General features: G+C 52.8%; 1 protein-coding gene across 2 annotated transcripts; it reads right to left on the reverse strand.

Moving 5' to 3' along the window:
• Positions 1-803: 803 nt before the first annotated feature.
• LRRC15 (leucine rich repeat containing 15) lies at positions 804-12615 on the reverse strand. 2 transcript variants are annotated; one of them, XM_003280414.3, is made up of 2 exons: positions 12551-12615; positions 804-3922 (listed from the first exon to the last, which is right to left on the reverse strand). In XM_003280414.3, the coding sequence occupies exon 2, from the start codon at positions 3917-3919 to the stop codon at positions 2174-2176; it is 1746 nt and encodes a 581-aa protein (XP_003280462.1). In that variant the 5' UTR covers positions 3920-3922; positions 12551-12615; the 3' UTR covers positions 804-2173. The 2 variants fall into 2 exon arrangements, with proteins under 2 accessions (XP_003280462.1, XP_003280463.2); XM_003280415.2 differs by lacking the exon at positions 12551-12615 and adding an exon at positions 6232-6246 and having other exon boundaries at positions 2174-3922.
• Between the last annotated feature and the right edge of the window lie 1253 nt (positions 12616-13868).

Raw genomic sequence — 13868 nt, forward strand, 5'->3', positions numbered from 1 at the left:
CACTTCCTGTTGGCTCTGGCAAGCCTTGGTGCATGTCCTCCAGGTGCTACCAATAGTTTGGAAATGCCTTGGAGACCCTGGGGGGATGACATCTCTTGACTCTGACGGGCCTCATCTCTCCTAGATTCCCTGGGACAGAGGGTGAAAAGCTACAAAGTGCACTAGTGTTTGCAAACATCCCTCTGGACCCTTTTGTGCAGGAACTGGAAGGGAAAGCTGGTCAGCACTGTGCTCCTATGGCCCTGGGGGATGCCACAGGTGTCTTGGGGAGCAGGGAACTAATAAGAGCCGATCGGGATCGGTGGTGGATTTCCAGATCCCCATGGAGTCAGCTGAAGTTCTTTCCTGGGCAGACGTGGAGACCTGAAATTCTCCATTTCACTGTAAACTGGGCCAGTTGTCCAGAGAAAGACACACGTTGCCATGAGCCTAACTTCTTGAGCGCCATGTGAATATGTGTGTAGCAGGAAGGCCAGAGAAGGCAGGCATTTGTGTGACTGTGACTCGAGGAGGAGAATAACCCTGGAGCAAACAATTCAACTCCTAACCAGACCACACGCAGGAGGAGCTCCAGGGAGCCCCCAGACCCAGCATGACCCGTCGGCGTACCCCTGTGTTGCCTGCTATAAGTGAGATTCTGAAGTTCGGCTGCCAGCTGACTGTGATGTTGATGGAGAATTTTACCACATTAGAAAGACGCTGGATTCCGTTACATTTGGTTTTCAATTAAAGGATCTCATCTCTGAGCTATTTCACTTCCCCTAAGTGAAGAATGAAAATTAAAAACAGATACAGGCGGAGGGGCCTCCGATGAGCCGCAGAGAGCTTGCTGGCAGGGAAGGGGGTGTGGATGCACGGACCTCTGCAGTCAGGATGCTTCTGACCTGGCGAGCCAGGGCGCCCCAGGTCTCAGGGTCTCTCAGGGTCTCCAGATTTAATAAAATCTCCTGTTCAGGCCAGAGTCTCCCGTCCTGTCCACACCCACGTATTCTCCTCCACCCCTGGCCACTGGGCCTTTGCACAGGCTGGCTGTGGGGGGACTGTCCTGGCTCACGGGGAGCAGGTCCCAGGTAAGTCCATCTCCAGAAGCCCCCATCTCCTCTGGGAAAAGCCCAGGATGGGGGATATTGGTGATGCTCTGTGTCTGGATCTGGATGCTGATTACACAGGTAAGTTCAGTTTGTGAAAATCCACCAAGCTGTACACTATCATGTTCCCACTTTTCTGCACATATGCTTCATATGCTTCAATTAAAAATTTTAAAACAAACTCCAGGGGTGAACACAAGGACCCCCAGGCACCAGATTTCTTTCTCTATCCCGTACCGATAAGCTGATTTTAATGTTTTTAGAAGTCCAAAATTCTACATGATTTCATTCCTTAAAGGGTTAAACTTTTCGAAGCCAAGTTTGCAATTTGGAAAGATCCTTCTCTAAAAGGCTGAGCTTGCTGTGCTGGGATCTTTCTTCCTTTTCCAGAAAAAATCACAAGTGAGACGCTGATGACAACTCTTCTGTCTCCGGGAACTGAGCGGCATGATTGTCCTTCTCTCTTCCATAGCATCCCCAAAACCAGGATGCCTGACGGCGCTTAAGAAAGCAGTTAAATGGTTTGAAGTCTTGTTTGAGGAGAGAACTCACCCTGCCTTCAGGAGCAGAAAATCAAGGGGAGAACTTTCATTTGAGGGGACATGCCGGGTCAAGCCATAGCACAAACAAGAGAAACAAAAGAAGGGAAATCAACTTACATAATACTTAGGCGAGAGGGGCTATCTCGGCGGAGAACTATTCCCACGAAGTGAGCAGGCTGTGGACTAACTGAGTCTACAGGGGCCAGGAAGGGGCCTGGGCGCAGGGAAGGCTGTTCTTGGAGGACAGGTGGGGAGGATTTGGAGGAGGAGCCCTCTTGAAGGAAGCCCAGGGGTATGAATCAGAAATCCCCCGGGCTTTTGCCGTGGCCAGTTGGATCTATCTTCCTGATTGTAGGAAGGTCCGGCACGACCTGCTTCTCTAGGGGAGAATCAGGCAGGTCAGGAAGAGGTAGGCACACCTTCCTCTAGGGCCAGAAAGAGCAATCACGGGAAAGCTCCGTGGACCCAGGGGTGGAGGCAGAAAGATGAAATTCCCAGCTCCTCCAGTCCTATCGTTCCCCAGCCCTGCTCCAGCCTGCCTCTTTAACACTCATTGGGTGCCTTCATCTGCATCAGGACGGCTTGGCTCCTCTTCTTGCAGCAGCAACAGCCAATGCAGGCAGCCAGGGAGCAGGCCAGGGCGACAATGCCAATTACAATGGCGGCAATGGCCAGCCCGCTCTGGGCCTGGGTCATGCCCCAAATGCTGCGGTCCTCAGTGACCTGAATGGTAGTCAGATCAGTGTAGTCTTCCACAGGGCTGGTTAGCTCCGTGGTAGAAGAGATGGATGTGGTGTCAGGGTAACTGGGTGTGTCTGGGTACCATGGCGTTTCTGGGTAACTAGGCACCTCGGGGACATGGACACTCGGAACAGCAACGTTGACGTTGACGATAATGAGGGACTGGCCTCGGACATTGGCTGGGCTGAAACACACAGGTACGGTGTCCGTCCCTAACCTAGGGTGGTTGAGCAGGAGCCAGTTGCGGAGCGGAAGGATGTCTGAGTCACATCTCCAGGGATTGTCATACAGCCGCAACTCACACAGTTTCCCCAGGTGATCGAAGATGCCGAGGGGCAAGTTCTCCAGCTGGTTGTTCTGCAGCTGGATGGTCATGAGGCCATTGACATTGGCGAAGATATTCCCCGGCAGCTGTCTGAGGCGGTTGTTCTGCAGGGAGATGTTCTGCAGGTTGGCCAACATGCGGAAGACGTTCCCGTCCAGGTCCTGCAGTGCGTTGGTGTGGAGGGACAGCTCCCGAAGCTCCGTTAGCCCGTTGAAGGCACCCGGGGAGATGAAGCTGATCTGATTGCGGCTAAGAATCAGGACCTGCAACTGGCGGAGGTTGCTGAAGACATTGTCGGGTAGAGAAGTGATGTGGTTGTCATAGAGCCAAAGCTCCCGCAGGTTGGGCATGGGCCCAAAGAGCCCTGGAGAAAGCTCCTTCAGGGAATTCCCAAAGAGAGTAAGACGGTTGAGCTGGGGCAGCTGCATGAAGATGCTGGGTGGCAGCTGGGAGATGTGGTTGTTGGACAGGTAGAGTCTCTGGAGGTTGTGGTTGTTGTGGAAGAGACCAGGGGAGAGCAGTCCAATCTGGTTCTGCTGCAGAGCCAGCTCCTGCAGGTTGACAAGCCCATCAAAAGTGCCCATGGGGATGTCCGTGAGCCTGTTCTCATACAGCCGGAGGACCTGGAGGTTGCCCAGGTGCTGGAAGACCCTGGGTGAGATGTGGGTGAGGCTATTCTTGCCCAGATTGAGCTTCGTGAGTCCCACCAGGTGGTCGAAGGCTCCGTCGGGGATGTATTCCAGGTGGTTGCCATGCAACTGCAGCTCCTTGAGGTTGCTGCACTGGGAGAAGTGGGCCGGCTGGATCTGCATCAGCTGGTTACTGGACAGAAGGAGTGACTCGAGGCTGTCCAGGCCCTGGAAGAGGCCGATGGGCAGAACCTGCAGCTTGTTGTTGGCGAGGCTGAGATAGCGCAGTGAGCCCAGGTTTCGGAAGGCCCCAGGCATGATGCGCGACAGCTCATTCTTCTCAATCCTCAGGGCGATGAGGGCTGAGATATTGAGGAACGGGGACTCATTGAGTTCAGTGATGTGTGTGTTGAGGATCTGCAGGCTCATGGCGTTCCAGGGCAGAGGGGTGGGCACTGCCACAATGCGTGCCCCGGTGCACTCCACCTGGGAGGCCCTGGAGCAGGTACACTCGCTAGGGCAGCCATGGTAGGCCAACGCTGCACCCCAGGCTTGGCAGCCCACCAGCAAAAGGAGATAATGCTTCAGTGGCATAGCCTGTGCAAGGGGAGAGAGCACACGTTAGTCAGGGTCCTCTAACCGACACTGGCAAGTTTTAAGCCAACATCAACTTGCAGTGCCAATGCTGGCTTGGCTTTGAACCCCATCATCACATACTGAACGCATGCTCTCTCTGCTCTGGACAGCAAGCCTCTGCACCTTTGCCCCTGCCTTTCTGCTTCCATGTCTTTGCCCAGGCAATTCTCCCTAACTGGAGTGCCCCTTGTCCTTATACAAAATTTTCCCATGCTTCCAAGTCCAGCTCCAGTGCAATCACCTTTAGGACACTTCCCAGATTCCATGAGTCAATCAGTTACCCTTCCATGAAGTCGTCTTCCCAGTCTCCATCATTGGCCACAGTGGCCTTGGATGTCATTCACTTTGTCCCTGTCTGTCTCCTTCCCCAGCCAATAAGCTTTCCACGGCAGGGAGTCCATCCTTCATCCCTACAGGTTCCTTAGGGCGGGAACTGTATCTTATCCATCTCTGTGTCCCTCACATCATCTGAATGTGCTGGTTAAACACAGCCTCGTCAGGAGGAACATGGAGGCAATGGGAACAAATAAATAGGGCTGAACCTTGGGGAAGATGGTGAGGCCACAAACACAGTGGCCTGCCGGGAGGTGCAGCAGCAGTGGCAGAGTTAGGACCACAGAGCTGGGATCTGCCTGAAAGACTACAGTTGAAGCAGCTTTTCCTCACCCTCACCTGGGCCTGCCCTGCCCAGCCCATCACCATCAACCATCACTTAGCCCTCTGTTAGCCCTTTCACCTGTGCTTCATCTAGGTCGAATTCAAACCACCCTCCCAGGAAAAGGCCATGACGTGTCTGCACCATGTCCTGCCTCGCAGGGAGAGGCTGCTGTGGCTTAGCTGGTGCCTGAAGCCAGCCTTGTGGGTATAAGTCCCAGTTTCCACAAGAAACACTGGGGAGTCCTTGAGTAAAGTTCCAGGAAACCTACTGGGATGTACTTTGCGCTAAAAGATGGTAGGTCAGGCGTGGCGATGTTCTGAAAATGGAGGCAAGTTCATGAAAATGTTGGTGTTTGAAATCACTGATGACAATGACATATATAACTCTGTGTGTGTGTGTGTGTGTGTGTGTGTCTGTAAAATGTAGAGATATGGGACATGGGTGCTGGTCCCTATATGAATATTTAAAGATCACTAACAGTTTCACCTTGAATGAAGCTTGAGGCCTGCAAGCTTCAGCTCCCTCGTGTGTGAAGAGGGGATGGTAACTCCCGCCCCGCTCTTGGGGCTGTTGTGAGGAGCGAATGGGGAAAGGATGCAGGGCCATCCCAGCCAGTGCTGTGCAAACGCGTGCCGTTGTTCCATGCTTATCCACAGCTGGACCCTATAGACTCCTGAAGTCAAGAGGGCCTCAAAGTGCTTCTGGTCTTGGCATTTGTAGTCAAGGAACTAAGAATTTCTGTGTATATGTGAGGGTATGTCCAACTTCCACCAAAGGTTCAAAGGTCCAAACTCCTGGAAGATGCAGCAGTCACTGCCGGTCACTCATTCCCATCACTTTATGGGGAGCAAGAAGCAAGGAAAGGCTTCCGAGCCTAAAGCCCAGGTCTCCAGACCCCTAAGGAAGTACTTTGAGTGTTAATGCTGTGTCTCCCTTTCCATGAGCAAAAATCCTGAGTCAGAGGAAGGAATTTCAAATGATGGCATAGAAGCCATCAATGGTTGGGTAAAGAAGGTATTTCTCTGGTCTCTGTTTGTGGCTCTGAACTCACGGGGTCTGGAGCCTGGCCCACATCTCAGAGTAACCCAGGCTTCCCAATTTGGCCTCAGCCCCACACACCCCTTTCCTGCCCGCCCGCCCCAACAGGCTTACTCTGAGATAAAAACCTAAGCCCATTCCCCAACCACACAGACCTTGATTTTTTTTTTTTTTTTTGAGACGGAGTCTCGCTCTGTCCCCCAGGCTGGAGTGCAGTGGCACGATCTCTGCTCACTGCAACCTCCACTTCCCAGGTTCAAGCAATTCTCCTGCCTCAGCCTCCCAAGTAGCTGGAATTACAGGCGCACGCCACCAGGCCTGGCTAACTTTTGTATTTTTAGTAAAGACAGGGTTTCACCATGTTGGTCAGGCTGGTCTCGATCTCCTGACCTCGTGATCCGCCCAGCTCGGTCTCCCAAAGTGCTGGGATTACAGGCATGAGCCACCGTGCCCAGCCAAGACCTTGATTTTTTTACTTGTTCACAGCCCATGGAAGCCCTGACCTGTTATACTTTTACATTAAGAACTTGACTAAGCATATAGAACAATGGAAACAAGAAAGGAAAAAGAATACCTTGTCCAAAGGCATCTAGATGCAAAGGAATGGGGCCAGATTATGCTAGGGACACAAAAAAAAAAAAAAACAAAAAAAAAAAAAAAAAAAAAAAAAAAAAAAACTTATATAGACAAATGTCAGGTCCAGAACCCAGCAACAGAAAACAAGCTGCCTAAACAGAGTACACAAAAAAAAGTGGCTCAGTATTCACCCTAGGAGAAGGCTTAGGACTTTTACTAACGATAACAAAGGAAGGAGGCTGCCCACAAAAGCTAGTGTGGTCTGAGACTGGATTAATAGAAGTATCACATGTGGAAAAAAGGAGGTGATAGTCTCACCCTACACTGCCCTGACGTGGCCACACCTGTAGTGCTGGGCTCAGTTCCACTCTGAACTTCAAAAAGGCTGATGGCAAACAGACCTCCTGAAGAATTCTAAAAGATGGCAAGGGGGTCTAGAAAGCAGAACATCTGAGCATCCATTGAAGGAACTGTGTCAGCACCCTAAGACATGGTGAGAAAAAAATTAAATTAAAATTAAAATGAAGAAGCTGTGGATGAATAAATAACCAGAGGAAGAGATGCTGTGAGGAGTCCACAATCACTTTCCTAGCATCCCTGAAGGGCTGCCACGGGATACAGAAACGACCTAGCTCAGCGTGGCTTCAGAGGTCAAACGGGTGCAGAAGTTATAGAGTAGCAGATTTCAGTTCACCACTGAAGACAGCCTATCCAGAGTCAAAACGGGCGACCTCACAGAGGGAGTAAGCTGTCTGTCACTGGAAGCAATCAAGCAGAGGCTAAAGCAATCATTTGGCAAGCAAGCTGTAGAGAAGATTCCCACGCCTGGTAGGGCATTGGACTGGAAGACAACTGGTGTCCTGTCCGTTCCTAAGATCTTAGGATTCTAAGGCTGAGTTTCAGGGCATGAGAAAGCAATCTGTCCACCAAGACAATGGTGCCTGTACTCTTAGGGGTCTGTGTGGACAGTGTGGGTATTTGCCCATCTCTTTGGTGTAAGTGTATGTGAGATATTTACTGCCTGAGCTGACGTGCAAAAGGTGGAGCTTGAATTGCTCCTGGAGACAAGCTAGCTGGCACTTATATTTAATGTCCGCTCATATACCCAGCGTGCTTCAAAACGGTGTCACGGCCCAAGTGTCAGAGACTAAATTAAGTGCATGTCACCTGGCCAGCCCAGGGCAATCTTGAGTTTCCCCATCTGTGAATGACAGTGTAGGATGAGGCACCCTCTGAGGACCCATCTTTATGTGGCTTTCTCTGAGTCTGCACTCCCCAGCTGGGGAGGGGCATCAAGCCAACCCAGGAAGGGCTTGTGCCAGGGGAAGGTGCCTCTTGACCTGAGAGGATTGCAGAGATAATTCCCTATGGGAACATGGCCACCACTGTCTAAAATGGGCCACACTCAGCATGACAAATATTGCAAGAATTTGCAGATTTTCCTCTGTATAAATCCTCACATCTGCAAAGCCCATCCCAGCACCACATGCAGCAGTTTCCTGTTTTCCAGCACTTTCGACTGCTGTGGCTGGCACCCAGGGCTCCACAGGGTCTCCAAAGGGCTCCCCTCAACCCAGCTGCAAAGCCCACAGGGGAGGGAGGGGCCACAGAACTGGGACTGACAGCTGGGCCCTTGGATTCTCAGCACGTGATGCCAGCTCGTGCAGTGGCTGCAGCCTCTAGGAGCCCAGCACCTGGAGGCCTAATAGCCCACGCTGCCTGGTGCCGCTTGGCAGCTCTGACAGATGGCAGTTAAAGGGCCACAAAGCTGCCCTAATTATAACTTCTCCCCCAGGCAGCCAAGAGCATCCTCAATCACTTCAGTGACTCAGTCCAGCCCCTGTCCAGCTCCTGGGAAGGGGGAATAGCCTGGCGTCTATCACTGGCCCATGAAGTCAGCAAGCCGAGCAGACAAACCGAAGGACAGCCTGACAGCTCTCCTGGGCGCTCTGAAGCAGTCCCTCCCCGTGAGCAGAAGCGCATGAACCAGGGTGCTCAGCTTCAGGTCTCAGCAGAAGCACCGTGACTCATGAGCAAACACATAATTAGCCTCGAAGCCCTGGGCTTTGTTGGTTGGTGGGTTGGGACGTTTTTGGTTTAATACCATCGTTCACATGCCCTGAACACGAGGCTTCCTGGAAGCAGACTCCTCCTTATTTTAATGACACAGAGCACAACTTTTGGAGGGAGCCTGGAAGACCAACGTTCTACTCTGGTTGACGCTAAGTTGAAGTGTGAGCTTAGAGAAGTTCTCCAGGCCTCAGTTTCCCCTTCAGTAAAGACTTCCAAGGGCCCTTGGAGCTCTGCTATCTTCTGATGTGAGGCAGGAAGGAAATTTGGCCTGAAGCCCCTCATTCTCCTCATCTTCTCTTCCCCAGAGGACCCGCTGGACCTCCAGCAGGGCTGCCCGGCCTGGCTCCAGCTTCATGCTGAGGCCTGAGGAACTCGTGCCCATCTTTTCAGGCCCACCTGCCCCCAAGTTTCCCAGCCAGGGCAATCCCACTTAGTAATCAGCACGTCCCGTCCACACATAGGCAATAGCCGTTCCATGGAACCCAGGGACTGGGAGGGGCCTCTGGGAGCTTCTGGTCCCGCCCCCTCCCAGCCCACCTGGGGAAACTGAGACCCAGAGAGGGGCTCTCTCCCTGGCTTCTGCCTTCTCCCCACAGAGGGCTGCCCAGTCATGGCCTTGTCTGCAGAGAGATGTCACCCAACCAGCCTGAGGGCTCCCGAGCAAGATGTCAGGCTTGGAGCAGCCAGGGTCTGTCCCCACTGCCCACAGCGGGTGCTGACCTCAATCACGCGCTCATGGGGGCTCAGGCCAGTGGGTCTGCCTGAGAGGCTTGGCCTGAAGCTCAGGCCTCGGTGCCTCCAGACCTCCCCATCTCACCAAACATCCCCTCTCCTGGGGCAGCACATAAAATCGCCTGGCTTGTTTAATAGAACTGACCTCATAGCGTTGCTGCTGTGAGGATTAAACGAGTTAATGCATGTGAAGCACTTGGGTGAGTTCTTGGCACAAAGTGAGGACCCAATAAATGTTGGTGACGATAGTGATTTTTGTCGTTGGGTAAAATCAGAATCTCTGGAGACTCCACCCACAGGGATCCTGATCCCTAGATCTCAGCGGGGCCCAGGATTCTGCATGTTTTTCAAACTTCCCAAGTGACTCCAATGCAGGAGTCCACAGAACATGCTCAGAAACACCACGTGAGGTCTAGACTAGCCGAGAACCCAGGCTCGGACCCTTTGTCACTGACTGCTGAGAACAAGAGGACCCAGGATGGGGGAGGCTGCAGATCCTGCCACAGGCCTGGCGCCATCCCTCTACCAATATTTCTCTCAGCGGCCCCTTCTGCATCCCCATCAGGAACTGCGGTCTGTGCTGAGTTGAACCTGGCAATAGAAGCTGCTTCCAGAAACGGTACTTACAGCCTGGAGCATCAGAGGTGCAAGAGCTTTCTGAGTGCACGTAGTCAAACCGTCTGCTCATTTTGTAGTTGGGAAAGCTGAGGGTCCCCAGAGAGCAGGGGACTTGCCCAAGGTCACGCAGTCCGTTGGGGACTTCTGACACCCGATCAGGGCCCCTAACTACAGAGCTTGGCGAACCCCTGAGCCTCATCACCGGGGTTCACGACCTTGTCAACCACATGCCTGGCAGGGCCTGGGATTGGGGAGGAGGTGGCTTTGCACCCTCCAGCTTAAATCAACTGAGGCTCACACAATCCACCTTCCCCCTGCCCAGCATGATTCGCCAAGGGCAAGTGCTTCTCCCAACTACCAGGCTGCGTGGGTTCAGGGATTCCTTGTTTAAGGCTGCTCTGATGCTGGTGTTTGTTCAATTCCACCTGAGTCTCCTGAGGACTGTAGGGAAGGGACAGAGGGGTTGACCCCTGTAATCTCAACAACAAGGCTGGAGATGGAGTCAGGGCTGCAGATGGATTTGTGATGAGGGGTGTGTGGATTTTAATTTATTTATTTTTTTTGAGATGGAGTCTTGCTCTGTCGCCCAGGCTGGAGTGCAGTGGCGCGATCTCTGCTACTGCAAGCTCCGCCTCCCGGGTTCACGCCATTCTCCTGCCTCAGCCTCCCGAGTAGCTGGGACTACAGGCACCCGCCACCACACCTGGCTAATTTTTTGTATTTTTAGTAGAAACGGGGTTTCACCATGTTAGCCAGGATGTTCTTGATCTCCTGACCTCGTGATCTGCCCACCTCGGCCTCCCAAAGTGCTGGGATTACAGGCGTGAGCCACCTCGCCTGGCCGGTGTGTGGATTTGCAACTAGGACAGCTGTACCTTTACCTGTGTCTCTGCTGAAATGTAGAGGCAGGACCTGGGGCCAAGGTCACAGGCCCCTGATTTGGGAATACTCCACCCCAAACAGAAAGCATCCTTGAACTCCAATGCAAGACTGGCCACACCCTCACCCTCCATCTTGATCAAGTGGGGGACCCCTGTCTCTCATCTCTCACGGCCCTTCAAAGCCAAAATGTTGCTTATTGTTTTAAAAAAGAAAATCAGTTAAAAAGCGCAATTCCTTTCCAGCCCTTCTGTTGGGGATCCTCCCAGGTTTGGCTTCCGGCAGAGGCCAGAGCAAGACCGTCATTAGCCTGGCAAGGGTAGCAGGAGAAACTGACAAACCGCCCGGCAGAACAGGGACAACTGCCCCAAAAGGGTTCTTATGAGAGCAGCCACGAGCTACCAACAGCCCCTTTCTCAGGCGGGCACCTGGGGTCGCAAAGTAGAGAGAAATGGATCAGCCCCTGATCAAAGCATCTGGAAGCAGGTTCTAATTTCTGTGTCCCAAAGCCAAGAGAGGCCATAAATCTGAAGCAGCAGTGACTCTTTCGTGGTCAGGATTCAGGGCAGCAAATTGCCATGTGTGATCACAGTCTGCTTACTGGCAGGCTGAGTTAGGACAGCTTCTCCCCCATCTGTTATTTCTCCATGGCTGGATCTACTTCTACCCTCGCCTCGCCACCCCCTCCATTTACTGAGCAAGCTAAGGGAGTGTTCCCTAGCCCTGGGAAGAACCTTCCATGACCTGACTTTCTGTGGAATCTATCCAGAACTTTCCCCTGGCCCCGAACCCTCTCACATGCCTGCCTCATCACTGCTGAGCCCGCCCAGCTAACTCAAGACCACAGGCAAATTGGACTGTCTGGCCCTGAATTTACCCCAGATGTTCAGTCTATGCAGAATGAAGGAAGTGCCAGCCATTAGAGAACTTCTAAATTAAGGAGCCAGTGGCACCAACACATCTGAGAGCTGCCCGAGATAAAGTGATGTATCCCAGATAACCCCAAAGGAGAAGCTGGCACGTGGCAGACAGGCATCCGGCACCTGCGGCTGGATCACCCAGAGAGAGTGCAGCTGCACCAAGGTGATGCCCTGGGCCCAGGAGGTGGAATGGCTCTTGCACTGTGGCAGGGGTGGGAGAGTCCTGAAAGTTCTGGTTTCCCACAGTTGGTTTCTTAGCCCCAGGTCCTGCCTCTATGTTTGAGCAGAGACATGGGTCAAGGTGCAGCCATCACAATTTCAAATCCACATGCCCCCTCACCACAAATCCATCTCCTGCCCTGACTCCCTGCTCAAAGCCGCCAGGCTCCACAGAGGCCGACACTGCCAGCAAGAGAGAGGGGAAATTGCCAGCACAGTGCCCCCTAAGCCACACTGTTAGAGCCTGAACAATGCTGGGCCCATGTCTGAGTTAGAAATTGGAACTGCAAACCAGGGGCCGACACATCTGCTGAAGTCACACTTGCAGGAATTATCCATCTATGCAAAGCAGACAGCTCTCTTGCCTGGGAAACCCCCATGAAGGAAGGTCTTGGACAGACCCAAATGCGGGGCAGACCACTGGGGGCCACCAGGGTGAGTGCCAGGAAAGACGGCACAGGCTCAAATAATCTGAACCTTAAAAAGAAAAGTTCTTCCCCCAACGGATCTAGATTCCAGAAAGGTCAATCCAGTGACAAGGGGGGTGACAATTTAGTCCACTTTCAGCCCAACTTGCTGGTCTCAGGCACCTCAGCACCACAGGTTGACATGATGAGCTGCTCAGGGCAAGGGGCCTAAGAGGCTGTTGAGGCATCAGCAGAAGGGCTGGTGGCCCTGGTGTCCAAGCAGTGAGGGAGACAGGCTTGCACCCCTCCAGCGCGGGCTTCTCCTGTCCCTGTCCCAAGAGCATCCCCAGGCACATGTCAGCTCTGCCCCTTCTGGGTTCTCCCAGGGGAGCAGGTCCAGCAGAAATGGGAAGGGGCTGGCTGGGCCCTCTAAGCAGAGAGGAGGGAGGGGGGTGGCTCGCCTACTTACCAGCAGCTCGGCGCCCGCCCACCGTGGACAAGAGGGAGCCTGAGAGGAGGACGAGGGACGGCTCAAGGCTGCAGCATGAGTGTGGCTTGCCTGAGCTATCCCGGTATTTAAACTATCCCGGGCGTGAGTCACTGCAGAAGGCAGTGTTGGCCCTGGGAGGGGGGACTGTGGGCCACAATACAGTGCCTGCATGTCCTGGGCTGACACTAAGGGGACACACAGCTGGCATCCCTAAATATAAGGGGTTTGCTTCAACCGTATTTAAAAACTCAGGACACATTTTCCTCTTTCCTTCTTTCCCCCGCTGTTTCTTTTGGATTCCTTCACTGCATTGGCCACCGTGAGAGGGGAGTTTACAACCACCCCGCAACACCCTCCCTAAGTGACTGTGGACCCCCTGCTGCCTGCCCAGGCCAAGGAGACAAGGACGCCGAGAGAGGGATGGGGCAGGATTCAGGGGCGTTTCTTTGCTCCTAGAAGTGTTGGCAAGTGCTTCTCCCTGTGGTTCTAGAAAACTCATTCATTCTTCTCTTTCTTTTTTATTTTAAACTTTTTATTTGGCTTTAAATTTACAGACAATTAACGTGATTCACCTGTTGTTAACATTTTGGAAGAAGTATTTACTTTAGATTCCAAGGAAAAATATAGTAATGACCACTGTGTCCCCTCTAAAAACAGCATTTCTGATTTCCTTGTGATGCTGGGGTCTTTGCCATTACTGCTGCTCTGAGGGGTGCAGGCACACACGTCTCTGGCTTGGGGACGGGCAATCAAGGGGCCTATTTGGGCGTGAGGAGCTTCCCTATGCCCGTCACCTCTGCATTACAGCCCACACTCTGCTGCCCTGTCTGCCCCCAACCCCAATGGGAACAAAACTGTTTCTATTTGTGGTATCCCCAAAAGGGCCTGGGGAAGAGGATACAGGAGTGATAGTTGGAGGGGCAGGAAGGCTTCCAAACCCCAGCTTCTCCTCCGAGATGGAGCCTCAACAAGGCCTGAGCTGCCCCGGGCTGAAGCCACCTGCCCTTGCCTGGCTCGGTTCACCCTCTCAGCTAAGTGGGGAGAGTGATATTTACACACAGTGCCTCATAGAGTGCCAAGAGGCTTAATTAATATTTGTGCTGTGTTTTGAGATCTGCGATGAAAGGAAGATATAAAAGTGTGTAGTGTTATTACTGAAATAGTTGCTTGGGTGGCTTGTCATGGTCAAGGCCTACAGCCTGAATCATGCCACATTCCTCCTCACCGTGGCACCGTGATTCAGAGCCAGAGACAAAAAGTGTCTTGTCCACTAAATAACAGGAGCCCAGGAGGGGCA

This window comes from Nomascus leucogenys, chromosome 11 (genome assembly GCF_006542625.1).
Source record: "Nomascus leucogenys isolate Asia chromosome 11, Asia_NLE_v1, whole genome shotgun sequence".
In the NCBI taxonomy this organism is placed as follows: domain Eukaryota; kingdom Metazoa; phylum Chordata; class Mammalia; order Primates; family Hylobatidae; genus Nomascus; species Nomascus leucogenys.